Below are 27,708 nucleotides of genomic sequence, written 5' to 3'. Positions count from 1 at the left end.
GGTAGTCAGGATGCGCTACCCTAGGGACGCGTAGTACCTCGGATATAAGATCCGGGATAACTACGACACGTGTACCTCTGAATGTAGTAATAAACTGAGGCACAGCGGTATCGATGCCGTGTATATTGGAGTAAAACTCCTGAATAAATACGACGAGATACCTCGTGGGTTTCTCAAGTAGAGATTCCCAATCCCGAGTCCAAATGACTTCGGGAAAAGGAGTGTCAGCTAAATTCTATAGAATTACCTAGCATTCCAGATGAACGCCACGGCCCTAGAAGTCCTCAAAGAAGTCCGTCTGGGCCTTCTCATCACAGAATCGGATATGAGATGGAATAGGATGAAGAGTAGAAGAGGATGACCCGGAACCTTTACGAGGGTTTCGAGCCAGAATGGATTTGCGATGTTTAGGTGCCATAACACAATTTATCCAAGAGAGAGAGAGAGAGAGAGAGAGAAAGAACAAAAAGAAACACATGTTCAGAATAGATAAGAAACGAATGTATGAATGAAAAATGCATGAACATGTGACATAAGAATTTAAGACCATCATGAGGGTCACCCAATCCAAACCTAACAGCACTCAACAACAATAATCAATCACACACATCTAAATATGCATGAAATATTGTTATAATGCAATGAGGATTTAATGCACGGTCATATAGGATCAGATTCACATACCCCAACCCACAATATTCATAAAAACCTCAAACCCCCCCCCCCAAAACCTAGGTCTAATGCATGAAATGCATGAAAGAGAGGAAGGATTTAGAGGTCATACCACAAGAAAGAGGCTTGAACTAGGCCGAAAACTTGATTGGAGTTAAGATTTGAGTGAAGGAGAGGGGTTTGGGTTGAGAGAGAAAGAGATATCTATCAAGAGAGAAAAGAGAAAAATGAAATCTAAAATCGTGCCTCAACCTTAAAAAGAAAATGCATCTCGATGGATCAAGGTTTCTATCGAGAATCTGTCGAGCACTAAATCTTGACAAAAATGAATCTGTCAAGGTGCTATCAAAGATCTGTCGAAGGCAAAAGAGTGTCTCGATGGATCGAGAATCTGTCAAACATCTATCGAGCAGACAAAGAGCACAGAAATTTGGCTTGATGGATCGAAGAAGCTGTCGAGGATGTGTCGAGTAGGAACCCAAAAATCTCAATGGATCGAGAAGTTGTCGAAATTCTATCGAGAAAAGAGAAAGAAGGCTCAATAGAAAGAGAATCTGTTGAGGATCTGCCGAGAAGTTGTCGAGCTTGAAGAAAATGAGTTTTTCAAGGGAAGAAAACACATAAAGATGAATGCAACAAGCAAGCTACTCAAACGAAGATCCAATCAACATGTTAAGCTCTCAAGACATCTCTCAACATATAAGCATAGCATCCAAAACACACACACACACACACACTAAATAAGTCTAACCAGTTTTATATTTCAAAAACAAGTTAAGACAGTTTAGTGAGCATATATTAACACATATATCTCATGTGATCCCCAAATTATATTGTACCTGCACATGTATCAAAAATAGCAAAAAATTTGCGTATTGTGTGTGAAACATAGCAAGAGTGCATAAGTGTCTCATATTATGAGGATTTGAGACATAAGAAAATCAAATACACACACACACACACACAATTATAACTGCTTGATGGAGACTATCACTTTTGAGGTACATCATATAACTCCCACATCTCCTAGAAACACACTTAAAACCATTTTTAAAAGCATTTTGATCTTTTTGCTTTTCATGTTCTTTGCATATATATTTTTTCTTTTAAGCACAGCATGCATGGACATATAAGAGAGAGAAGAAATACCCAATTATTTAAGTTTTAACATCGCAATTTTGCTATGTCGAAGCATACAGATGTTATACATGATTGGCGGGCTGTAGTGAAGAGATGGTTATTTAACATCACAATTTTGCTATGCCGAAGCATACACATATTAGACATGATTGGCGGGCTTTAGTAGTGAGATGATTATTTATACCTTTCTCTTAGGATTTTCTAGTATGTCCTTCTCGTCAAAAAGAGTGATGTGTATGAGATATAAGAGACAATCTTAATCGTACTCATCACAAACACAAGCCATAAAGCTCACTTGCTTAGTTGTGCATTGAGATACTCATCTAAGCTACAAGAGATACAAAGTTTAGAAAATTTTGTTTCAATGGCCATCCAGGGTACACAAGTACCAATATACACAAACATACATTTTTTTTTGTATTTTTCTAATTTCTAATTTTTAATTTTTTTTATGTAAAACAAAAAAAAACAAAACTATAAAAAAAAAAAAAAAAAAAAAAAAAAAAACAAACAAACAAATAAACAAACAAACAAAAATATGTAACATACAAAGTATAAAACTAAGTTGACTCAAAAATAGGAAAGCAAAACAAACAAGTAATGCAAAAACATAAAGGGATAGAGAAAAAAAGTGACTGAATCACTTTGAGCCTTTTTCTTTCCAAACTTTGGTTTTGGAGGAAGATCCTTTCATAGAGTTGAGCCTTTGTCCCGGAGGTGAGGGGGAGAATTGAAACCGTTCAAGTTCGAAAGGAACATGAGGCCCTTGAAAATATCTCCAAGAGGACCCAAAGATGGTGGAATCTAACCTTGACTACCAGATGATAACACACTATTGCTCTTTTGAGTGGCTAACCACTTATAGCAATTTGGACGAGTGTGTCCCGAAGCTCCACAGTGATGACAGAAATGCGACTTCTTTGGTTGAGACTTCATGTTTTTAGCCTTATTTCTCTCAGGGTTTCTAGTCTCTTTCTTCTCTATCTTAGGGGGTGCTCCTAGAATAGATTTACACAACTAAAATAGTTATTGAGATGTGGAGGAAATAAAATAAAAAGCACCACAACACAAAAGTCACAAATATTGCCAATAATGGTCACACATGAGATTCTCAAATTAAAAATAATAAATAAATAAAAATTGGGTGAAAAAAAAAAAAAGTTGTCACACATGCATATATACATTGATATATATGTAAATTGTTTGTAATTGCTACCCACCTATGTAGGATGAGGTTGGCCCATTAAACCCATGGACTAGAAGCCTTTGAGGTGTGTTGATAATCTATTCAATCCAATTGTTTATAATTACTACCCGCCCATGTAGGATGGGGTTGGCCCATTAAACCCATAAGCTAGGGCCTTCAACACATGGCAACCTTAGAAAGTCACGCATAAATTCAACCACTTTAATGCCCCACTTAGTGACAAGCTTATGTTGAATATTGAATAGATTACTCACACATCAACACTAATATATATGTAAACAAATTTACCCCCACAACTCTTGCACTAAAAGAGATTAGATTAGGAAGGGGGTGGGCAAAAAGTCCCTTGCAATACACTACAGATTACTCAAAAGCTTTCCTTTTTAATTTTTATTTTCTTTTTGGGTTGGGGGTGGTGGGGGGTGGGGGGCGGGTGAAGCTCAGAAATCCAAATATAGGAGCTCTAAAATATAGCAATGCTTCATCTATGTGCATGGACTGCCCGTCTCTTGTTTCCTTTTTCCTATAAAATGAGGGTCAACCATTCACTGGTTCAGATTTGACCATGCTCTTCAATAATACGAGGGATAACTAGCAAGCCCTGAAACCAAAATGAAGTCCCTCTAAAGAAAAAAATAAAAGGAAAAAGAAAAAGAAGATACTGATTTATCTTCAAATGAATTTTGATCATGTCCTCGGAAAAGAAGAAACCAATACTGCATACTAAATGAATCCAACTGTCTGATAATCCAAGCTCTGACCACTAAAGAGCACGATGCAAGGCTGCACTGGCTTAAGCTCTCAGTAATAAAACTACAAGATGAGATAGAAGTAAAGAAAATTGCTAAAACACAGGTATGTGGGCAATAATTGGAACAGGAAAGCTCTGGCTTCATTTAATGATCAAACCAGTGCTACATGTTGAATACGTGGGAAGTACCGATTTATCTGTCATCAATTTCAGACCACCATTTACTTAACCAAGCTGATAAGTTTGATGCATTCACGCTTCAAAGGACAACAAAAAGTTGCATGAGAAATAAACCAGCATGAGCCCACCATAAGTCTGAAGCATGAAGCAGTTAATTGAGATTTTGAGGTCAATCTTAGAGGCAGCAGAAAATATTTTCTTCAATATAAATTTTGGAGTATTTTATCAACTTAGAGCAACTACATCAACTCGTATAAAAATTTCATCTATTTTACACAAAAAACCTCCTTTTAAAATTTTACACATTCATTTTTACAAATCACCCACATCAGTTCATTTATCCCACCACCTCTATTAATTAAATAATAATTTTCTGATTTTTTTTAATTATATTCGCCAACTACCCCGCGCGCGTTTATTTATTTTTTTGGTAATCTCTCTCTCTCTCTCTCTCTCTCTCTCTCTCTCTCTCTCTCTCTCTCTCTCTCTCTCTCTTCATTTCTTCTCTTCATCATTTCTGATTCATGTCTCTCTCTCTCTCCTTCTCTTCATTTCTCTTTCGCTCTCTCTCTCTCTCTCTACCCATCTCTCTACCTCCGACCCACGCCGATCTCCGGTCTACAGCACCAATCTCCGATCCACGCCGAGCCCAGCCGCGATCTCCGACCACCGATCCCAGCTCCGATCTCCGATCCCCAGATCCACGCCGATCCCAGCTCCGATCCGCAGCTCCGCCGACCAAAGCATCGTGGGTGTGTTTTTGTATCTGTGTGTTTTTTGAGTTTGTTGAGTTGTTTGAGTTTGTATCTGTGTGTTTTTTGAGTTTGTTGAGTTCGTTGAGAACGGAGAAGGGAGAGGAAAAATGGAGCGAAGGGAAAGAATAAAATAATCCATACACGAGCTACAGTACTCGTGTATATTTACACGGTACTGTAGCTCGTGTATGGATTTTCACATTTTTAGCTATTTATACACCCACTGATGTGGGTGTTTTTTTGCATAAAATGTGTAAAAATTGTACTTTCTTTTATTTTACACAATTTTGACTGAGCTGGTGTGGATGCTCTCACGGAGCAATTAAATTTGTTTAACATAAATGATGAATATCACAGAAGTAAGACAATTATGTACTAAAATGCTTTCTCCAACCTTTTCTACTATTATTAAAAGAAATGGAGGAAGCAACTTTTAGTCTTCTACAGAATCTGTTTCTTGGCTTATTTTCTAAACATCTTTAAACTGCTCATGTATTATCTTCAATATATTATCTTGATAACCTGATAAGGTGGGTGGTTTTTGGCTGGCACCAAGTCAATCAAGTTCAGGTTGGTATCAAATTCCATTTCTACTCCCAAGCAGGCCGATAACAAAATTATTACCTTTAAGGGCCCGTTTGGTAGAGGAGTTTGAGTAATGTTAGTTGTAGTTTTTTTAAATACATGTGGGTGAAAAAGTGTGTAGAAATATGTATAAGCGTGTGTTTGGTTGGGGTGAAAACAGGAAAGATGAAAAATATGGTAGAAAATAGCATTTTTTACTGTTTGGTTAAAAGGGAGAGGGGGAGAGAAAAGTGGTGGGCCCACAAGTTTTCTCTCCTCCCCTTCAAAATACAATCTCTCCAAATTTGAATGAAAAGTGAGAAATTTTTTTTAACAAAACTGCCCCCACTTTTTTTGTTCTCATTTTTTTTTTTATGTTGGAAAAACATTTTAACGTTTCTGACTCTTTTTTTTTCCTTTTTTCTTTCTTTCTTTTGTTTTGTTAGGTGGTGGGTTCTTCTTTTCTTTCTTTTTTTTATTTTTTCTCTTAATTTTTATTTTTATTATTTTTTTAAGAAAACACTTTTGGATAATTTCTTACATTATTTTTTGAAATATCCACTTTCATCTATACACAATTTTTTTTTAAAAAGTATAATGCATTACTTTCTCTTTTATTTAAGAGGGACATGATGGTAAATTTATACAAACCTTATTTTCAACCAAACCAAAAAGTTTTTCATCCCTCTACTTTTCCACCCTTTCAACCAAACACAACTGAGGAAAACTAAAAACTTTTCTATCTTCCCACTTTTCCATCCTCCCTCTACTTTCTATCATCTCACTTTTCCATCCTCCCAACCAAATGGACCCTACGTTTATTTAAAAACTGAAAATGATTGTTTTAATCACTCCACCAAACAGGGCCTAAGATGTCAAGCTACCATCTCAGATTGAATTCAACTAGAAAGAAGTTGAACTATCTATAAATCCCTTGCCTACTTGTTGGGCAATAAAGAGCTTCGTTTACATAAAAAAATTGTATCCAAAGGAGTTTGATACCATTCTATCTAAATATGCCAATATATATTCTCCAAAAAGACATTATACGAAAACAAAGCACCAATTGCAGCGATAGTCTTTGGGCCAACTAGCACATCCATCCTTGGTGGCGGGACATTTCTGGGGATCGATTCCCCTCAAAATCTTTAACTACCAAAATAGGGGGTGAGTACCAAATTCAAACATCAGCGTAAGCCAAAGATCTCTTCTGGAGGATCGTACACATGCCGTTCAGGAAAGAGCTCCTCAAAATCTTGTTTGACTCTATTTCTCAAAAGGGGATGTGGAAGAAGTCCCTTCAGCAAAATCCTGAATGGCAATTCCTCAGGTGGTTCTGGAGACTTTGTCATGTCTTCATATATGTTCATTGCATCTGCAGGAGATCCATGCCTCAAGAACCCCCTTATCATTTCCGTGTATGTTTGAGAATCAGGGAACAAATTCTCCTTTCTCATGTCTTCCCACAACTGCATTGCATCATCCATTTTCTGACACTTTGCTAATGCAATAATCAAGTCCTTATACAGATAAGGATCAGGCCTGTACCAATCTTGCTTCCGTATCACTTTAAACACCTGAAAATTCATTGAGTTGCTTGTAAGCTCAAGTGTATAGTCATAGTAAAAGAAAGCCACATCAAAATCTCAGCATAAGAATATAAATAAATGGAATGAGGCATAATTTGATGTAATTTGACAGAGACTACTTTAGCGAAATAGCCTATCCAAACTGTGCGTTCTGGACTACGAAGAAACATAACTTTAAACAATATGAAGCCCGCAATAAAATTGCAGAAATGGAGGATGGCAGGCAAGAGCGAATAAAGAGAAGTAACTATAACAGTCATTATTACCACTGATATTGAAGGAGCATACTAAACCCAAAATGTAAAAACAAACTATCTCTTTTTCAATTGCTAATAATTTATCAATTTAAAATGATTTAAAAGAGGGGAAAAAAGACTTCTTTTATGACCTTCTATTTCTTTGCATGTTAACAAAGATCCTTGTTTGAGACAGAGAACTGACAGATGCAATTGACAATATCACAATAACAGAAAATGACTACTAAAAGGACCTCCTTCAGTGGACATAGTTCAGATTTCTTTTTTCTATGAAGCCTCCATTTTACAGGAAACTAAAATAATTCTCAACAATCATCAAATCAAAGCATATTAGAAGTTCCCAAGAGCAGATATTTTCTTTCAAGCATTTTATCAAACACTTCCAGGACATCCCCATTTACTGCTCTTCTAAATACCAAGTCACAAAAAATTACTTGTTTTCATATTATACGAAGTAAATTCCCCATCCAGAAGGTCAGCAATATGACTATTTCAATTATGAGTGAGAGAGTGACCAATCATAAACCCAAAAACTGAAAATCTAAAAGCAATCCAAATGAGAATGTGAAATAGAAAGTACAATGGAAGCAGATATTCAAGACCTTGACAGCCAAAGCAACCTCTTCCTGGCGCTCAAGCTCAGATAGCACAGCAATCAAATCCATCTTCAAGAGCCTTAGCACATGGGTCTTGATGAACTTCTCAAGCTTCTCTTCATCATCCTTGAACCTCTTTAACCCCAATATTACAAAAAGCGCTTCTTTGCCAATCAGCTTCTTGCCTCTCCAGAGGGGTCCTCTGGGTCTCCCATCATGGTATAGCTTAAATCCACGTATGGGTTTGCAGCAGTCGGGTTCTAATGCTGGAACTTTGGGTTTTAGAGACAATGAGTGGTGTATAATGGATGTTCTTGTTAGGTTCCGAATGAGTATCGAGGTGCAAATTGGGGTTCTCAGTCTTGAAAATGCACGAGTTGCCATTGGAGTTACTTTGTGTCACCGAGTTGATAATGGCAACACTACTCGTTTGCCAAATGAAACACAAAGAACTCTGCGATTGAGAGAATGAACGACATCGTGTTTGCATTAAAAAATAAATAAAACAAAACAAAACTTCTTTTTTTTTTTTTGGGCAGAAACGACAAAACAAACCCTACATTAGTTTTAACTTTTCTTTCTTCTTTTTTTTCTTTTTTTTCCGCTTAGCACTTTACTTGGAGCATTTTGGTCAAAGATGTTAAAAAATATAACATTTGGCAACTTAAAATACTATTTTATTTATTTTAACACTCTACTTAATATTACACCAATATCAAATGTTTGTTTGTTTTTTACCACTATTAAAATATTTATTTTTTATTTATTTATTTTTATTAATCATGTTTTTCTTTTCTTTTTTTCTTTCTATTACTTTCCTTCTTTCTCATCCTTTGTCTCTCTCTCTTCTTGGAAGCAGTAAGAACAACCACTTACCACCACCACCACCCACCACACAAACCCATCCACCCACCCACCAAAAAAGAACTCACCATCCATACCACAACCACCACAAACCCACCATATAAACCCAACCACACACCAAAAACCCACCACCCATACTGTTAAAAATCAACACTAACTCTCTTGTCTTTAGAAATTTCTAGAGCTCCACTCAATTTGCTTCTCTCCGAAATTCTCTAGAAATTTCTAGAATTCCTCACACAATCTCTTTCTCTAGAAATATCTAGAGTTTATCTCAACCTCTCTCTCATTCTCTAGAACATTCTCTTGGGTTCTAGATTTCTCTAGAAGATGTCCTTCTAGAATCTTCTATGTAGAAGTGAAATACAATCACATGTTTATAGAATAGTCTAGAAGGTTGGAGAATGGCATCAGTTTAATGCCAATAAAAAGGAAGATCTAGAAGCTTCAATTTGGTTCCCTAACCAACATACACTTAGTATAAATAGATGTGGTGAGGTGTGAAGTGAAGTGAAATAGAGTGAGAGACTCCTAGAGAAGAAGTGGAGTGAGAGACTACTAGAGAAGTGAAGTAGAGTGTAAATTGTAGTAGAGTGTGAGACTCCTAGAGGTGTGAAGTGAGTGAATGGCATAAAGCACCAAGTGAGAGGTGAGAAGTTGTAAGTAAGGTGAAGTGTGTGTAGGTGTCTAGAGATTTGGTGTGTGTCTTGTAAAAGCATTAGTGCTTGTAAAGTGTTGTAATTCCAAGAGTTAAGTCTCAATAAAAGCTCTCTTGTTCAGTCATTTGTTCAGCAATCTAGTGTCAGAGCTTCCACTAACTTAACACATACCACAACCACCATAAATCCCACCACCCACCAATTGAACCACCGCAAGACCCACCAAAAACTGCCGCAACCACCCACTCTCACTGTCTCACAACCCCGCCACTTCCACCACCATCACAAAACTCGGTTCCTTGGTCTTCCACCACCATTAAAAAAAACAAAACAAAACACAAAAACAAAAACCTTTCTCTTCCACCATGAGTGACGGCAGCAACAATGGAGCCATGAAGAAGAGATGGCCATGAAACTTTGGCTTGGGTTCAATTTTAGACAAAGAAGGAAGGGATTGGGTGACAGGGAGAAGGAGAGCTGGGGAGGGACTAGAGCCAAAGACTTGGCGTTAGAATCAAAGAGAAAAAATAAATTAAATAAAAGGAAAAATGGGTAGTTATAGTTAGAAAGTAATAAAAAAAAATTTATAACATCTTCCTACAGTTTGGTGTTAGAAATGAAATCTTACTATAGCTAGATGTTAAAAATAAATAGCTTTAGCAACTTTGTTGTAGAGGAGTTTTTAGCGTGTGAGGTGTTAAAAGTGTTACAAATATCTATTAACACTTTTATTGTGAATGCTCTTAGAGAACTAGTATTGATGGTGCTAAAAAGTTATATTGCTATTTTTAGCACTACCAAATACCAAAATGTGACTACATTGGTGAATCCAAAACTTTTTTTTTTTTACTCCACAATTGTAACTCATAGTTAAAATAATAATAGTATTATATATCTGTGTTCACATTGTACTAATATTTAAATAATTTCTTATTTTTCTACATCTTCTCCAGACTTGCCATTTCTCTCCTTTCTTTTTCTTTTTTTTTTTTTCTGTTCTCTTTTGTTTTTCTCTCTTCGTATCAACTTTTTCAGATCTCGATCTCTAGTGGCTTCCAATTCGTTTCAATGAGGCACTATGCTTTTTTTTTTCTTTTCTTACTGCAGTGGCTATTGGTGGTGGTTTAATTTTTGATTTTGTCTGTGGGTTTGATTTTGGGTTTGGTTGTAGAAGTGGGTTATGGTTGTGGTTACTGTGTGCTGTGTTGTGGTTGTAGTTGTGGCTATGTTGGGTTTGGTTTTGGTTGTGTTGTTGCTATTTGGCTGTGTTAGCAGTGGAGTGGTGGTGGAGTGTAGACATGGCAAAACGAATGGGTCGGGTCGGGTCGGGTCACAAGTCAAAAACGAGTCATTTTAAGCAAGTTAAAAATGGGTTCGGGTCAATCGGGTTGCGGGTCAAGTCGGGTCGACCCGTATTTTTCATGATTTTTTTAAAAATATTTATAAAGAAAATAACATGTATTTGCCATTTGGAAAGTTATGCAACAAATTACTTGATGTAAAATGCATTATTTTGAATTCACCACTTATATCAAGAATGAATTCAGTTATACTTATTAATACTTATTCAATAATTTTAAAATTATATAAATATTAACATTGCTATCTAAAACAAAATAACACAAAGATAAGTAAAACAAATACACAAGTTTTATTTCTATACAATATCAACATTCCAAAATATAAAACAAAATTACAAATGACTTATTGGATAACTCATTTGATAAAGAATAAAAACATATAAGAAATATAAAATCTTGAAAATTAATTTTATAATCTATTATCAATTGTGGTTGGAACTCTATTTCAATTTGAGATATACATTAAAGTTTGATTGCTTACTTATTTATATATGGTCTCTTTTATGAATATCATATTATTGTTAAGTAACACACATCCTAGGAAATATCATAATTTATTTTGAAAAGCCATATATTTTGAACATAAATTGTTAATAGGTCTAAGCATTCATAATTTATGCTAATTTGATACTTTGGCTTCACTATTTTCACACTTGTGAATGTTTCTCACATATGTCTACGATTTTAAATATGTTTTTAACTCTATTGTAACCAGATTATCTTGACATGTACTTTGCTATTTGATATCTAAAAATATTTACTCATTACAGAGTGCTTAACTATTTATCTTTCAATTAATTCGCATGCAATTATGTAAATGTATCAATTGCTTCCTTAAAAGTCACAATAAACAATTAAACCAATATTTTCTTAATTTTACTATCTTTTTTACCCCAAAAAAAAAGTTTAAAAAAATGGTTCGATTTCAGGTCGGGTTGACCCGCAAAAAACACGAGTCGAGTCATGACTCAACCCGTTTTTGCTTCGGGTAAAAAAAATCGAGTTCAGGTCAGGTCGGGTCAAAAAAATTTGACCCGTTTTGCCATTTCTAGTGGAGTGGCTATTTGGCTGTGTTGGCAGTGGAGTGGTGCTGGAATGGCTGTGGCTATTTTTGGCTGTGTTGTGGCTGTTTTGGTTGTGTTGTTGCTGGTGGAGTGGTGGTGGAGGTGGTTGTGGCTAGTTGAAAGGTTTTTGTGGTAAATATTTTTTATTTTATTCTAATGAGTTCTTTATATTATTTATACAAATAGTTAAAAATAAAGATCCATTGATGTTGGGTGTATTGTAAAGTAAAGAGGTATAATAGATAAAGTGACTTTTGTAGGTGCTAAATTGCCAAATTTTTGCCTCTACCAATGTGGATGCTCTTAGGGTTTATTTGAGAACAGCTTATTTAACTGAAACAAAAAAAAAAAAAAATTGTTGAAAGTGCAGAAAAAAAAATTTTAAAAGCTAACTAATTAAATAGTATAATGGGACCTATGAATAGTACAAAAAATAAGTTACAAAATCAAATAAGTTTCAATTTTCATCACTTCCCAAATGGACCCTTACTCTATTTTATTACGATAATTAGGATTCAAAATTTCATATCACTTTTACTTTTAGAAATTGAAAGTAGTTGATTTTTTCTTTTCTTTTTTTTACATTTTTTATATTTTTCATGCAGTTGTTGTCAAAATTTTCTTTATATGATTTATTAATAATTGTTCTAAGGATATCAGTTAACATGGCTCATAAATGAATAGATGATAATAAACAACAAGTATTAGACACAAAATAATATATACGAAATGCTATGTACTTAAGCTTGGTTTGGATAGCGCTGAACGCGTCCAGCGTTCAGCGTTTTCCCTCTTTTTTTTTTTCCCTGCTGCCCGTTTCTGTTTTTAGGGGACAAGTCACTGTGCATGCACAGTGCGCGCACTGTTCACGCACTATGCGCGCACTGTTCACGCACTATGCGAGCACTATTCACGTACTTTTCAGCAATTTTTTAATTAAAAGTAGGTCCCACGATACTATTTACACATTTAAAAATTATTTTTCTACAGTGATTTTAGCTTTCAGTTTTCAGTTTTCAGCTGTACAGTACATGAACAGTGCGCGCATTATTCACGTACTTTTCAGCAATTTTTTAATTAAAAGTAGGTCCCACGATACTATTTACACATTTAAAAATTATTTTTCTACAGTGTTTTCAGCTTTCAGTTTTCAGTTTTCAGCTGTATCCAAACGGACCCTTAATATTTTCACAACACTTTCATAATAAATACTATGTGGTATGTTGTAATTTCCTAATTGGTAGATAAAAAAGTAATTTCAATTGTGGATTCAAATTAAAACCAGTAACAATGTTTCCCCTAAGATTTGTTATGAAAATATTATGGATGTAGCACTTTTCATTATTTATAGACCTCATGCCTGAGAATCAATTTGAATTCCACCTAAACAACAAAAAAGAATAAAGTAATGTTAGAACCACAACTTTTGCCACAATTTGCTCACGTGGCAAGTCGCGAATAGTAGAGTAAAAGTGGTGAGTTTACAACTCCACTACTTACGATTTATCGCATGAGTAAATTGTGGCAAAAGTTTTGATTTTAGTATTTTCCAAAAGAATATAAGTGAAGCATACCATAAACCATCATATGGCAACAATCTTAAGTAGCATCGGCTTTTTCTATAAGCACAAGGGTAACATTATTACAAATGGACATTTATAGTTACTAACCAAAAGCACAGGGTCATGTGCGTTGTGCATGAATTCTTTTGTCAGCTTGTTTCTTACTAGCTTACAATTTAAAACAATTAGAGCATCCACAGCTAGGATTTTATCTCATCTTATTTTACCATCCCAAAAAGTCACTTTATCAATTATACAATACCATTTTACAATACTCTCAACATCCCAACTTTTATTTTCCTATTCTACTCATTAAAATAATATTTTTACATAATAAAATAATATATTCCACAATAACCTTCATTTATACTACAACACATTATTTATTCTTTCTCTCTCTTTCTTTCTGTTCAAGAACCACAATCACCACCACCGCTGCACTACACACACCTGACACCACCTCCACTAGCAGCCCATAATCTACCGGCAACACCAAAAAAAATCAACACCACCCTCTCCGACCATCAACACCACACAAAAAAAAACACACACACACACAAAAAAAAAACACAGCAACTCTATTAAACCCATTCAAAAAAAAAAATCACTATCGGAGCCATCGGAGCTCCAATTCAAACCTTTGTCAAACCCATCGGAGCCATCACCAGCAAACCCACACTGCTGCACCACCAGACCCATGCCACTACACCTACTACCCAAGTCGTTGCACCACCAGACCCACACCGCTGCATCCACTGACCACGTCGTTGCCCACCAAAATCACACCTATTGAAATCAACCCACTGCCACCCATCGACCCAAAACCCACTCCCACACAAATCACAACCCACTAGACCCACACAACCCATGTGACCCAATACTAACCCACCGCGATCTCCATCGCTAACCACTGCGAAGCCACATAATCTTCACCCACAAACACAACAAAAATTTATGAAAGCCGGATTGCTCAATTCGCCGCTGGGTAACTCGATTTTGTTAAAGCTTGAAGGAAGCGAATTCACCACTGGGAAGCTTGAAGGAAGTTGATTTTGTCGGTTTGAAGAGAGAGGGTCATCTACACAGGCAAGAATGTCGGTTTGAAGAGGGTCGTCAAAGCACCGATGCCTCGTCTGTTAAGTGAATTGATAAAGGGATTGGAGCACCGATGCCTCGTCGGAATCACTATCGGAGAGAGAGTGTCATCGGAGAGAGAGTAGCATCTAACTTATCGAAGAGAGAGGGGCATTGGAGAGAGTCTTGGGTATGAAGAGAGCAGAGAGCAGATGAGAAAGAGAGAAGGAAGAGAGAGAAAAGAAGAGAAATAATGAAGAGGAGAGAGAAATTCTCGGGTTAAAAAGGATGAGTGAGTATTAAAAAAAAATTATTTTTTATCCCATTTAGCTACAGTACCGTCTTACATTTAAGATAGTACTGTAGCTATATGTCAAAAAAAATTAGGATGGTACTGTAGCTATATGTCAAAAATATTTAGCCTTTTCCAATTTGGCCTTCCCGTTGCTAAGCAGTTTTTGGGCCTGAATGCCAAATATACCTTGCATTTGGCATATAGCAGGCCCACTGCTGATGCTCTTAGAGCATTCTCATTAAGGATTTCAAAAAATTTAGCATTTAGCATCTCAAAAACCTACTTTATTTATTTTAATAACTCACTTTACAATATACCCAACATCAAAGATTTTATATTTTTTACCACTTCATTAATTAAAGATACTGAGAAAGAGAAGAAAAGATAGTGAGAGCAAGTCCGTTGAGAAGAAAAGAGGAATAGTGAGAGAGAGAAAAGATATTTTAATTAAAGTAGTACTAAAATATTATTATATTTATAAGGAAAAAATACAAAACTGGCCCTCTAACTTTCACCGTTTTTCATTTCTGTCCTCTAACTTTCATTTTTGTCAATTCAGTCCTCTAAGTTTCAATTTTTTGTCAATTCAAGACTCCGTTACTGTTGTCGTTAGGCCCACTAAAACGACACCGTTTTGGTTGTGTTTTTTTCTTAATTCGAAATTAAAATAAGAAAAATCAGAGAAAAAAAAACATTAAGGGGAACAACGTCATCGTTCCCCTTCCCCTGAAATCAAAAGAAAACCCAAGTACCCAAATCCCTAACTCGTGAAACTTTGAGAGAGAGAGAGAGAGAGAGAGAGAGAGAGAGAGAGAGAGAGAGAGAGAGAGAGAGAGACTAAGTTCACCGCCACCACCCCACCGTAAAATTCGCTGTGTAAAATGCTTACTGGGAAATCTCCTTGGGATAGAGAGGAAGAGTTGGATACAGAGGAGCTTTTGGGGGTTATATTGCCCGAAATTCCAGTTGGGATTTCGAAGGAGGCCACTCCTCCATCCTCCGTACTCACACAAACTTTCAGAAACTCTAGTTGCAAACCACTATTAATTTCAATCTCACTCCTCATCACCATTATTCCTTTGTTTAACCTCACAAAATGGCTGTCTTCCTTCACTAACGTCTCATGCACGTCTTCACTTCCAGCGAAAAATAAAGAAGGGCATCGCAGGAACATGAACTGATTAAACGGCGTCGGACTAGTGAAGAGAATTCATTCATTCCCCAATATTGGAATCGTTCGAAGTCTCCGCCGATTCTTCGATTAGTGGAGAGCGAAATCGGAGGCGCAATCGAGTGCCAGAGCGATAAATTCTAAGGAATTGACAAAAGGGAATTGAGAAATTAGGGATTGAAAAACAGTCTCTCTCTCTCTCTCTCTCTCTCTCTCTCTCTCTCTCTCTCTCTCTCTCTCTCTCTCTCTCTCTCTCTCTCTCTCTCTCTCTCTCTCTCTCTCTCTCTCTCTCTCAAAGTTTCACGAGTTAAGGATTTGGGTACTTGGGTTTTCTTTTGATTTCAGGGGAAGGGGAATGACAAAAAAAAAAAACACAACCAAAACGACGTCGTTTTAGTGGGTCTGACAACAGCAGTAACAGAATAGTAACAGAGCCTTGAATTGACAAAAAATTGAAAGTTAGAGGACTGAAATAAAAAAAATGTGAAAGTTAGAGGGTCAGTTTTACATTTTTGCCTATTTATAAAATTTGAGCTAGACTGTCATAGATAGCAGTTCAGTATAGCTCAGATGCTAACATTGGTCTTTCTTTGGCATAGACTCATAATAACCTTCTTACCTTTAATAGATTTCAAAGGAAAATATCAAATTATGGACATTTAAAAAAAAAAAAAAAAAGTGCACAAATGTTGTAGCCTATGTTTTATTCTTTAATTGTTAAAACTTAATTGAACAATTTCCATAACTAGACTTTTTATTTATTTTATTTTCTTAATTTCATATTTACAATAAGAAGGGGATTTAAGAAGGGGATTTAAAGTGCGGGTATCTCTGTTGAAAACACCAAAAAATAGCAACTAATTGAGCTACAAAACTCTTGGTAGCGTAGCTGGAACTTAAGTAAATAATTTGCCGCGTAATATAATCGGCGTCAAAACAATATCTTTTCGCCCTTGATCAAGTTAACAGTGCAAACACAAAAACTGGACTCCTTACACTATGACTGCCATCTGACCATACCAATGATGAGGACGCCATTGAGTAATCAGTTGGCAGAACTCTTTGTCCTCCTGTAACAGACACCACAAAAGACTTCTTCTCATATAAGGACTTGAAGGAGAGCACTTCAGGCTCTACGACTATTTTCACTTTGGATATTGTGAAGGTTGTGGCCGTGTAAGTGGAATTTGCATAGCCTACATTCGTAACTGTCCTGTGAAAGGTAACATTAAAAGACTTCGATGGTTTGACCATTGCCGTCATTGAAGGATAATTCAGATTTCTGGCCAATGTTTTTGTGGAAACTTTGGGGCAAGTGCTGTTATCTCCTGAAATGAGTCTAAGGTCCTTCTCATCATAGCCCAAACTGCATAGCAAGTTGATGTAGTCTTCTTTGGAAGCATCGTACACAAGTCCTGGATCAACAGCTTTTGTTGGATTGATTTGCCCAGATCCATAAGCAAATTCTGCTGCTAAACTTTTGGTTGCATTCATGGGCGAAGCTATAAATACAAAATGTGTTGGTGATTTTTAGCAACAAATAACTTTACTTTCCCTTAAAAAAAAAAACAAAAACAAAAACTTTACTAGTACTTAGCCATATAGGCGGAGCCAAGGCTGTTTTATGGGAGCCCCCTAATTATAACTTTATTTTTATTTACTTAAAAAAATTGGCTATATTAATTTGTTATCATATTTATAATTACTATTAACTTTTTTTATATATATATATATATATATATATATATAACTTATTAAAAATATACTAGTATCTTTTTTATATGTCAGAATTCATTAAAAAGAGAAATCCGTATTTTATCAGCATTTTTAAAGTTCAAAACCTATTTTAAAAAATGAAGGTTGGGGAAAGAAAAAAAAATATTGTTATCTCTAAATATATATATATATATAAATATTTTTTTTAAACTCCTGACATGAACTCAAATTCTAACTATAATAATTTATCCTCTTTCGTAAAAAAAATTGTTATAAGCAATAGAACTTTGGGATAATTCCAAAATAACATAATTTTATGTATGTTGTACTTGAAGTCTGTCTCACTATATAAACTCTTTCCATTCATAAGTGAAATTTTGACTTTAAAAAAATCAAAAATTGATTTATTCATGTGAAAAATCTTTTACAGATTAATACTGTTTTGTTTTATTTTTTTGCATTAAACATCACTTGATATAAACATGAGTGTTTTTTATATTTCAGATTGGTCTCAAATACACTATATGGAGAATGTTAACAGTGCACTTGCATGTGTATAAAAAACCCCCCCCCCCCCCCCCCTGTGAAGTCAAATCCTAGCGAATACTGCTTAGCTAGGAAAAATAAAAGGCACAATTAAGAAGAATTGAAAAAGATTACCGGTAGTCATAATGGCAGATTTGATGGCTGCAGCAGACCAATTGGGGTGAAACGTTTTGACATATGCAGCCACACCCGAGGCGTGGGGGCAAGCCATGGAGGTTCCGGATAATATACTGTACTTAACACGCCTCTTGTCTTCATCGTAAGATGTGGGTGAAGCAATCGGTGAATATGCAGCCAAGATTTCTGTCCCTGGGGCTGTTATATCAGGCTGCAACACATGTGAGCCAATTTAAAGCATAATACAATATAGTTGGCATATCTAGGTGTTTTCAGAGCTGAAACATCAAAAGTTCAAATCTCCATCTTCCAAATATTGAATTATACATATGACAAAAGAGCTTGTAGGTACCGAAAGCATGTACCTTCAATATTTCTGGTGCAAAGATATTCGGCCCACGTGAAGAAAATGAAGCAATTTTGGGGGTATTACGATCTTTTACTGCTTCACTCTTTAGAATGGTCGCTCGAGGCTCTCTGTAAGGTAAAACACAAAAATGACCAAGTCATTTAAAGAAACAAATGTGTAGAGCAAACAACACATATGGGTATTATATAGAAACCCATACTTGGTAGAATTAATGTAGGATGCGACTATATCATGTCTGTCAACGCTTAAAGAAGATGCAGGTAGTAAGAAGATACTAGCATCATAATCAAACGGTTCATTCTTCAAGATCGATCCAACTGCACCAGCACTGCTAGCCCCATCATCTCCTTGAGGCTTATCGCAAAGAACAATCTTGCCTTTCACTAAAGTGCTGTTTAGGCACCCTACAATGCAAAAACTGCAATACAAGAATTTTGAAGTTTCATTTTATCATTAATATATCATTAAAATATTAAAACAATTTGAATGGCAAAATATTTACCTGGAATCAGAGCACTCACTCACCACAGCATTTTTTCCATCAACAAGAGGAAATGTAGTTCCGTTTAATGAGAAACCATTAATTCCAATTCCCTTTGTGATGGAGAACCATTAGATTGCAAAATAGATATTCAATGCATACATGACAATAAACAATCCAATCTCACATTTGTGTTTCAGTTTATCGGCTACCAATCACAACTTATGTACAAATGGTATACTGTGATTGAATTGATGGAGCTTAAAATGAAACACTCATGTACAATGACTAGAATGGATTTAAAAAGATATAGGAGTGGATGATACATACAGCTAGTGTCTTTCCATTCCCAAGGACGACCTTGTCTATGATTTGGCGATCTGTGCTGCTTGCTGCTACACTAAGTATCCATGGAGATATACTTCCCACAGTAGCTTTATCTGGACCACTGTTGCCTGCAGATTGAGAAGTTAATATTCCTTTCTCCATCGCATGAAAAGCACCAATCGCAACAGCATCATGGCTGAAATCTGAAGCGGGTAAATTTGGTCCTAATGAAATGGAAATGATGTCAACTCCATCAGCAATAGCATCGTCGAAAGCTGCCAATATACTTGCGTCTTCACAGCCATCTGGATAGCAGGCTTTATATGCTGCAATCCTCGCAGAGGGAACCCCTCCTCTTGCAGTACCTTGAGCAATTCCATAGAAACTGACATCCTTTACTTTGTTGCCAGCTGCCGTTGAGGCAGTATGGCTTCCATGACCTATATCGTCCCTTGCAGTCTTACTTTCATTTGATGATTTGTAATATCGAGCTCCAATGATCTTGCTGAAATATGATAGTTCCATATCGATGATCAGCATTTAGAGGAGTACAAATAGCATGAACAAAAAACTGGGAGAAAAAACATTACTTATTGCAAGTGAAATTTTTGCCTCCTTTACATTCACCCTTCCACTTCTTGGGAGGAGGACCAAATCCATCATCATTGAAGCTCTCTGATTCAGGCCAGATTCCAGTGTCAATGAAGCCAACTGTGACATTACTCTCAGCAGCAGCATTCCTTTCAACTGTCCCGGATAAACCAATAAAGTCCCAAGACCTTGTTGTGTGTAGTTGGTAAGTTTTGCTTGGAAAAACAGAGACTACTTCCTTCCTACCTGCACATCACAGTATGTAAATGCATGCTATAATGTTATGAGTTATGTCCCATCAAATTATGCGACTCTTTCGGGAAATGATATGATAAAATTGTCTTGCAGCACTCACTAGCAAGCTTTTGTCTTTCAAGATCAGTGAGCTTGGCAACAAATCCATTGAAACTCCTTTTGTAACTTCTAAGCAAGAAATTTTCTACAGAACTAGAGAAGGACAAAGAGAAAGAGAATTAGAAAAATCTGACATTATTATTTTTAAATAAAAACAAAAGGCAATGTTACCTCTCAATCGTAGCTTACCTGCCCTCAACAACTTCTTGAAGCAAATTAAAGTGGTTAGACAACGGTGAGTATTGCCCCGTAGGAAGTGACCCCATGTACACAATGTATACCTGCATTATCATTAAAGCAGAAAAGAGTCTCAGAAGGTGTGGCCGATTGGGTCCAAAACAGGCCAAAAATAGTGTTAAAAAAAAAAGTAAAAAAACACGGCAAAATACACTGTTTGACTCTATTGTTTTCTTTCCCTTTTTTTTATCTCTTTCCACGTCTTATTTGTTTATTTTTAAAAAAAAGTTCCCAAATAATTTGGTAATTGTATCAATTTAAATAATTACTTATCATTAAAAAATAATATTATTTTGCAAAATTTACTCCCTAAATATCGGCTATAAATATTAAATTGATTCCAAAGGTTCTTATCTACTATTGCTCTGGTCTATGTTTAACATTATATGAAAATAATATGCTTTCAATACATAGGAAATATAAATAAAAATATATTTAATAATTTTTTAAGAAACGTGTCCCGCCGCACTCGCATCTTACTTTTTCAAAAATTGGTGAGTCACCGCACCGCACCCTCACCCGAATCTGCACATGTGCTTCCTAGGCTATGTGTTGGTGCTCCGGTCCTTATATTCCATCTCCATCCCAAACAGTCCAGAGATAATAAGTTAGTTTCTCACAAACTTGGAATATAGGGTCTCTCTTGGAAACAGGTAGGGTGCCACTATGATCACGCTCAGAAAAGGAAATCATACTAGTCGCCCCCTCTACCCATTTTTTATTTACCAAAAAAACAAAGAAATAAGATAACCCTTGCCTTTCTATCTTCATCGGCAGCTCTGCATGATAAGCTTCTGGTGAGTATGAGAATGTAGGCTATGTAACATAACAGAAGAGATCCATTCATGGCCATTTTCCTGATTCTGAGAACTTTTTTTTTTTTTTTTTTGAGGAACAGTGGTGAATGGTATTTTATATAAGAATTTAAGGTTCAGATTCTCTTGTCTATAAGCATTCACATTTAATTTCTTGTTTCCAAATGCATCCATGGAATACCAAAAGTTTTGTCACTTCTCTAGCACTTCCTTATATTTCTAAGATGTCCGGGTACAAATCCCCTTATAAAAGGGAAAAATGCATCTATGGAATAAAATTAAACTTAGAAACTTTTATTGGAAGATTTTATTTTTAGGAAAACTTTGATTGGAATTATCGAGGATGATTCTAACTATGTTATAATATATAGTTCAGTTATTTTACGCACACATGTCAGATCCTTGTACTCCACGATGTTGTCATTTCCTTTAGAGTGGTCTTTAATTTAGGTAATCACTGTGAGTCAGGTTCATAATGGTATTACCAACTAAAACCTTGGACAGAATTTAGGATGGTAGCTTGCAACTTTCGCAGTGATCTATAATGTTTCTCTTCCCACATGCGTATGCTTTCTTTTCGAATGAATCCTTCCTGGATAATGACTGTGAAGTGTGAACACATCTTAGACAACACAATTACACACGCCAATGTGGCACGATATTTTTCCCCCCCCCCCCCCCCCCCCCTAATTCCATTTATGTTTATTCCCTACCATTTATTTTGCTACGTGACATTTGTGTACAAATATGAGTGAGATCGGGTCGGGTTTACAGTCACCTGCAACCCAAACCAATAAAAATCAAGTTTGACAAACAGAGACCCAATCCAACCCAAATATTCAGGTCAGTTGCTCGGGTCTCGAGTTGGACTTTTTTTTTTGTTGAAGATTTAAAAAAAAAATTACCACTCCCATATTGTTTTGAGTCTTTTTTTTTTTTCCAAGTTGTTTGGGGATTTTCATTAATATTGGTGCATTTTTTTTCTATGGTTTAAAGTATTTTTTTTTTTTTTAAGGTATGGTTTAAAGTATTTAAACTTTAAACTTACTCATTTTACCACACAAGCAATTAATTTTATATAGACTAATTTTTTTTTAGAAATGTTATGTTAACAACATTTTCACAACATTTTCACAACAAATCATAAATGACAAGTTATTACTGGTTGTTATTGTTAGAGTAGAAAGTAATCTCAATGATAAGTTCAAATTTGAATCAATAACAACTAACCTATGATTTGTTATGAAAATGTTGTAAATGTAGCACTTTTCTTTTTTTTTAAAGAAAATTTTTTAATATATATTTTATATAGACTCGAGTTCATTAAAAAGGAAAATAGCTAGAATTACATGATTTTTTTTTTTTGAGAAACAAAATTACATAATTGGTTGGCTTGATTCACGGTGTCTTCCAAATAAAAAAAAAATCCTCAAAGTCAAAATTTTTTTAAGAAAAAAGATAATAAAGATAGAAACTATTAAAGTGCGACTGATATTCAAAAAATGAGCCCAAATTTGGTAAGAATTGGGTGTAAAATTCATGTTTTGCACCATCAAATAAGAGATTGTCACATCAGCATTTTACTTAAAGTTCAATATATCCTACTACATCTAATAATATCTTACTAAACTCCCAATTTGGTTCGATTTATATATGGGTATTACAATTGATTGGGTGTGTGATTGATTTGGTGTGGTTATGCTTATTCTTAAATATGTGATAAGATGATGTGGTATGTTAGGATTGGAGGGATAAATCATGAATTTATACCACATCCTTACAGAATTTAATCTCTTTAAAAAAATGTAGAAATTAGAGGAAGAATAATGTTACAGACACAAACTATTTTACAATATTTTTATAAACGGTTGATGTGGCAAACTTTTTATTGGTTTTCATTTAGACCCACTATTAATATCACTTTTTCATTTACTAATAATCACTCACCACATTAGTAGTTTGTTAAAATTTTTGTAAAATAGTTTGTACCTTTAACATTATTCATCGAGGAAATTGTTTCCTTGACTGTCGCAAATCATTGGTATATTGTAGAAGGAAAAAAGAAGATTTTGTAAGATTTTATTGCTACCAACCCCAACCTCTTTTAATTTACTAACCATTCAAATCTTTATCTACGACCCAATATGGAATTATTTGTTGAAGACCAAGCAAATAAGTCAAAATTTTCTTTAACAATTCAATTTAGGGAAAATTTTGTTTTTAGTTTTTATTTATCTATTTTTAAGGAGACATTATTAATTATTAAGTATTCTTTTGAAGCTTCACTTAATTTGAATGTAAACTCATTCATGAGAATGCTCTGGTGCGATACTTATATAAATGTAATTAACTAATTGATTCAATATGCTTTTCTTAAAAACTTTTAACTATAAAAGGGATAGTAATAGCCTAAAAGGTTCATAAAATAAAGAATATAAAAAAAATAGTTTACGGCACTTCCAAAAATATATTTGAAATACATAAATTTTATAAGAATTTTTTTTGGAGAAAAATATAAGAAATTTAAATTTACATTTATAAATTTTCAAAAGATTTGCATTAGGAAAATTTCAAGAGATGGTTATGGTTGAAAAATAATTGATGAAACGTTGTAAGTTAAGAAGAAAAAAATATGTAGGAATAATTTTTTAGAACACTATATTCGGAATATAAGTCATAATTTTTTTTCTTAAATACATGTCCTTAAACAAGCAATATTACTCCTTAACTTGCTATTGCCATTTTTACCATTCTTTGACCGATTATAATATTTTATACCCTGAAACAAATAGCATATATCCTTAAATACATTAATTTCTTTTCATTTAAACAAATTTGTGATAATGGAAACTTTCCTTTTAATGCATCTTCAACCAAATTTATGGCTTCAGATTCTACTATAAGTCAATTAATGACTTTTTAAATCTCACATATTTCTTTATTAAATTGCTCGTTTTTTAATTGTCTGTATATCATATATGAATTTATTGTTTAAAAAATCTACTTTTCTAAATTCTTGATGTTATAAAAATGTTAGGCCTACATTGGAAGCTGTCAACATCAATAGAATCAACAAGAACTTGCTGGCGAGAAGGTTGTTGAACTTTGAGCAATCACAGAGCTACTAGCATTACGAAGAAAAGTTTTTATAGAAGGTTTAATAGCACCAAGAAGACACATTGTTCCAGTAACATTGTTTGTATTTTTTAAAATATATGTGGGTAAAAAAATATGTGACATGTAATATTATTTAAAAACTAAAATCATGTTGTTAAACTATCATATCAAACGAGGCCTAGATGTAGAAAGCTTTTCAAATTTAAGCTTATTGACAATTGACATTACAAAGAAAGTTTCCAACAACAATGATAGAAGAATAGAAGCATTAGTGAGAAGTAGAACACTGGAATTTGAATTCTTGATTTACAATTGTGCAAATTATTGGAAACCTTTGAGCAACAAAAAGAAACAGAAATTAAAAGCTATAAAAATTGAGAATAACAAAACACAATTGTATTCTACAAGGACAGGTGGGTCGGGTCAAAATGAACTCTTAGAACATTGTCTATATCAAACCTCTCTCTCTCTCTCCTTGGATGGGTCATGTTGGACCCAAGACTAACCCAAGACCAGAATTAAATCCAATTCTTTGGCCAAAGGTTGGTGGGTAGGGGTGTCCAACCAAACCCAGAAACTGACCAACCTGCCCAACCGGCCGATCTGGCCCAAGAACCGTCTGACCCGACGCCAGCAAAGGTCGGCGGCGGATCTTTACCCCTAAAACCCATGACCGACGGATTAGTTGACAGGTTTGAGCATGGAAAATTGATTTTCAACCGACCCAACAAATCTCAACACCGAAAATGTTGTTCTCCGCCGATTAAAGTGGTTCGCTAGTCTGGTTATGTCCGATCTGTCAAGATCCGACGAGATCTCGTCGAGATCTGGCCTGATCTCTTCAAGACTCAGTCAGATCCAGCAAAATCTAGCTGATTTTTGCAAAATTCGGCGATGATTCACACATTTCAAAGCCGACCGAGACCCGACCAGAAACAGATGATGTTCGGCCACCTATACTGCTACCGTTAGCGGTGGGTTCAAGTATAAGAGACTCAAAGTGATCGGGCCAGTTTTGGGTTGGGCACAAACCCGACCCAGACCGACCCGTGGACAGGCCTACGGTTAGGTCGGGAAAGGTGAGCAAGTTGACCAAGTCCATGCTCAGCCCTAACAAATACATGTAATTGGGTGTGTGAAGATGATGAAAGCATAAGTGCTAACTACAATTTCATACTAACTAGCACAAAGAGTTGAGCCTAAAGTCTCATCAGCATCTTAGGGCCAACTTTATGGGATTCCTCCTTTTAATAACCCGATGCATATAGGATGAGGAGACTACATACACTTAAGGAAATAGTTAGATACTCGAAAATGTTTGGACGTCCTTGTTTGTCAAAAAAAAAAAACTGTATGACCCACCTCTCAAAGGATTTGACAATTTGAGAGGGTGATTCAATTAATAATTTGTTTTAGGCTAAAATGCAAAACCTACCATCTATTTTTCACCAGAATTCATTTCAATCCTCTAACCTTACTTTCGTTCATTTCAGTCTTCTAAGTTTCAAGTTTATTCAATTAAGATCTCCCCATCAACTATTGTTAAATGTTGTGGTTAATTGGCCAAATTTTTAATTTTTTGAATTAAAAAAATCCAATTAATAATTGAAAGATATTTTTCAGAATTAAAAAAATAAAATTAACAGAAGTTGATGGAGAAATGTTGTGGTTTATTGTCCAAATTTTTAATTTTTTTCTCCATATTTTTTTAATTGAAAAAATCCAATTAATGATTGAAAAAAATATTTTCCATATTTTTTTTAGAAAAAATTTAACAAAAGTTGACGAATAGGTCTTAATTAAATAAACTTAAAATTTAGAGTACTGAAATAAATATAAGCAAAGTTAGAGCGCTGAAATGAATTCTGGTGAAATTTAGAGGGTAAGTTTTGCATTTTAACATTTATTTTATAATTAGTTATGCAATAATATTTTAAAAGAAATCAGACTAAACATATCAAAGGTTATGTTTTGATTATAATCTCATGACTATAGATAAAAACTATGAAAACAATAATAGAGAAAAGGAAACAATCAAATAAAGGAGATAAATCTTCTCAAAAAAAGGAGATAAAAGAATGAAGTCCAAAATATAAATTTTAGAAGGGTGCACACATGTTGCAAGTTTATTCTCCAAAAAAAAGTAATAAAAAAAAAATTTAATGTATTGCTGGGCTCATTAATGTAGTTGTGGAGCTCATTTGGTAAAAGATTTCTAGTAACGTAGTTGTTGTTTTGTAGAAATAGGTGTGAATGAAAAAAGTGTATAGAAATACATGTAATGTTGTTTAAATGTTGTGGTTAATTAAGGTTTTTCCATTAACTTTTGTTATATGTTGTGGTTAATTTTTTCAATTTTTCAAAAATTTTATATTAAAAAAATTCAATTAATGATTGAAAAGTATTTTCCAGATTTATTTTTTCAAAAAATTTTAACAAAAGTTGACGAAAATGCCTAAAATGAATAAAAACAAAGTTAAAGGACTAAAATGAAACCTTAAAAAAAAAAACCTAGAGGGTGAGTTTTACATTTTAGCCAAAATTTTAATAAATAACTTCAAGAAATTATAATAAAAATTAAGAAGGTAGTGCAAAATACGCCCCCCCCCCCCCCCCCCCTCCAAAAAAAAAAACTTTTACAACTAATTCAAACCTGTATCCAACCCATTTTCATGGGACAGATTTCCAATTGACTCATTGTAACATGACCCTAATAATAATAATGTATTATGGTCTTAGCTAGATTCAATTTATCTCATTTCTGATTTCTAATGAGCCAAATGAATATTTGAAAATTTCTATTGGAGATTACAAAAGAAAGAACAATCACATATTAAAGAGACTATAACTCTATAAGGTTTCATTCAGTGGTAGAGCATCAAATTTCACAACTTAATTCGAATTGGATAATACGAAACAGTATTTCTAGGAGTTTTGGAAGTGGGTCTTAAATGCTTAAAATCATGGGTATAAGATCCTTTTCATTTCAAGATAAATTGAGAAAATCAATTTCACAGTAGATTTTATTTTATATATCTAATTGTGTACACTTTTATATTTTTAATTTGAAACCTGAAGAAAATACATTTTCCATAATGATAGATAATACCCTTTGTTAAGTTTATAGTTGCCATATTCCATGACAATGTAATTGTCAAATTTGTCTATAATTAGTTTATACAAGTTACATCATGTTTAAGGCCATTTGTGCAAGAAGTAGCTCAAGAAATACAGTTCATGCAGAGTTCAACTACTCTAGATCAAATCTCGGTCGAT

General features: G+C 34.6%; 2 protein-coding genes across 2 annotated transcripts; both read right to left on the bottom strand.

Moving 5' to 3' along the window:
* Positions 1 to 6,157: 6,157 nt before the first annotated feature.
* LOC142607022 (protein THYLAKOID ASSEMBLY 8-like, chloroplastic) lies at positions 6,158 to 8,190 on the bottom strand. Its single transcript, XM_075778427.1, has 2 exons — positions 7,718 to 8,190; positions 6,158 to 6,846 (listed from the first exon to the last, which is right to left on the bottom strand). The coding sequence occupies exons 1-2, from the start codon at positions 8,093 to 8,095 to the stop codon at positions 6,457 to 6,459; spliced, it is 768 nt and encodes a 255-aa protein (XP_075634542.1). The 5' UTR covers positions 8,096 to 8,190; the 3' UTR covers positions 6,158 to 6,456.
* An 8,528-nt stretch (positions 8,191 to 16,718) lies between these two features.
* Positions 16,719 to 21,266, bottom strand: LOC142606160 (subtilisin-like protease SBT4.3). Its single transcript, XM_075777554.1, has 10 exons — positions 21,258 to 21,266; positions 20,453 to 20,544; positions 20,265 to 20,356; positions 19,909 to 20,155; positions 19,322 to 19,823; positions 19,013 to 19,104; positions 18,710 to 18,928; positions 18,506 to 18,617; positions 18,138 to 18,351; positions 16,719 to 17,263 (listed from the first exon to the last, which is right to left on the bottom strand). The coding sequence occupies exons 2-10, from the start codon at positions 20,527 to 20,529 to the stop codon at positions 16,719 to 16,721; spliced, it is 2,100 nt and encodes a 699-aa protein (XP_075633669.1). The 5' UTR covers positions 20,530 to 20,544; positions 21,258 to 21,266.
* Positions 21,267 to 27,708: the final 6,442 nt, after the last annotated feature.

This window comes from Castanea sativa, chromosome 8 (assembly GCF_040712315.1).
Source record: "Castanea sativa cultivar Marrone di Chiusa Pesio chromosome 8, ASM4071231v1".
In the NCBI taxonomy this organism is placed as follows: Eukaryota; Viridiplantae; Streptophyta; class Magnoliopsida; order Fagales; family Fagaceae; genus Castanea; species Castanea sativa.
The sequence above is the reverse complement of the archived record's forward strand: the minus strand, read 5'-3'. Positions and strand labels throughout refer to the sequence as shown.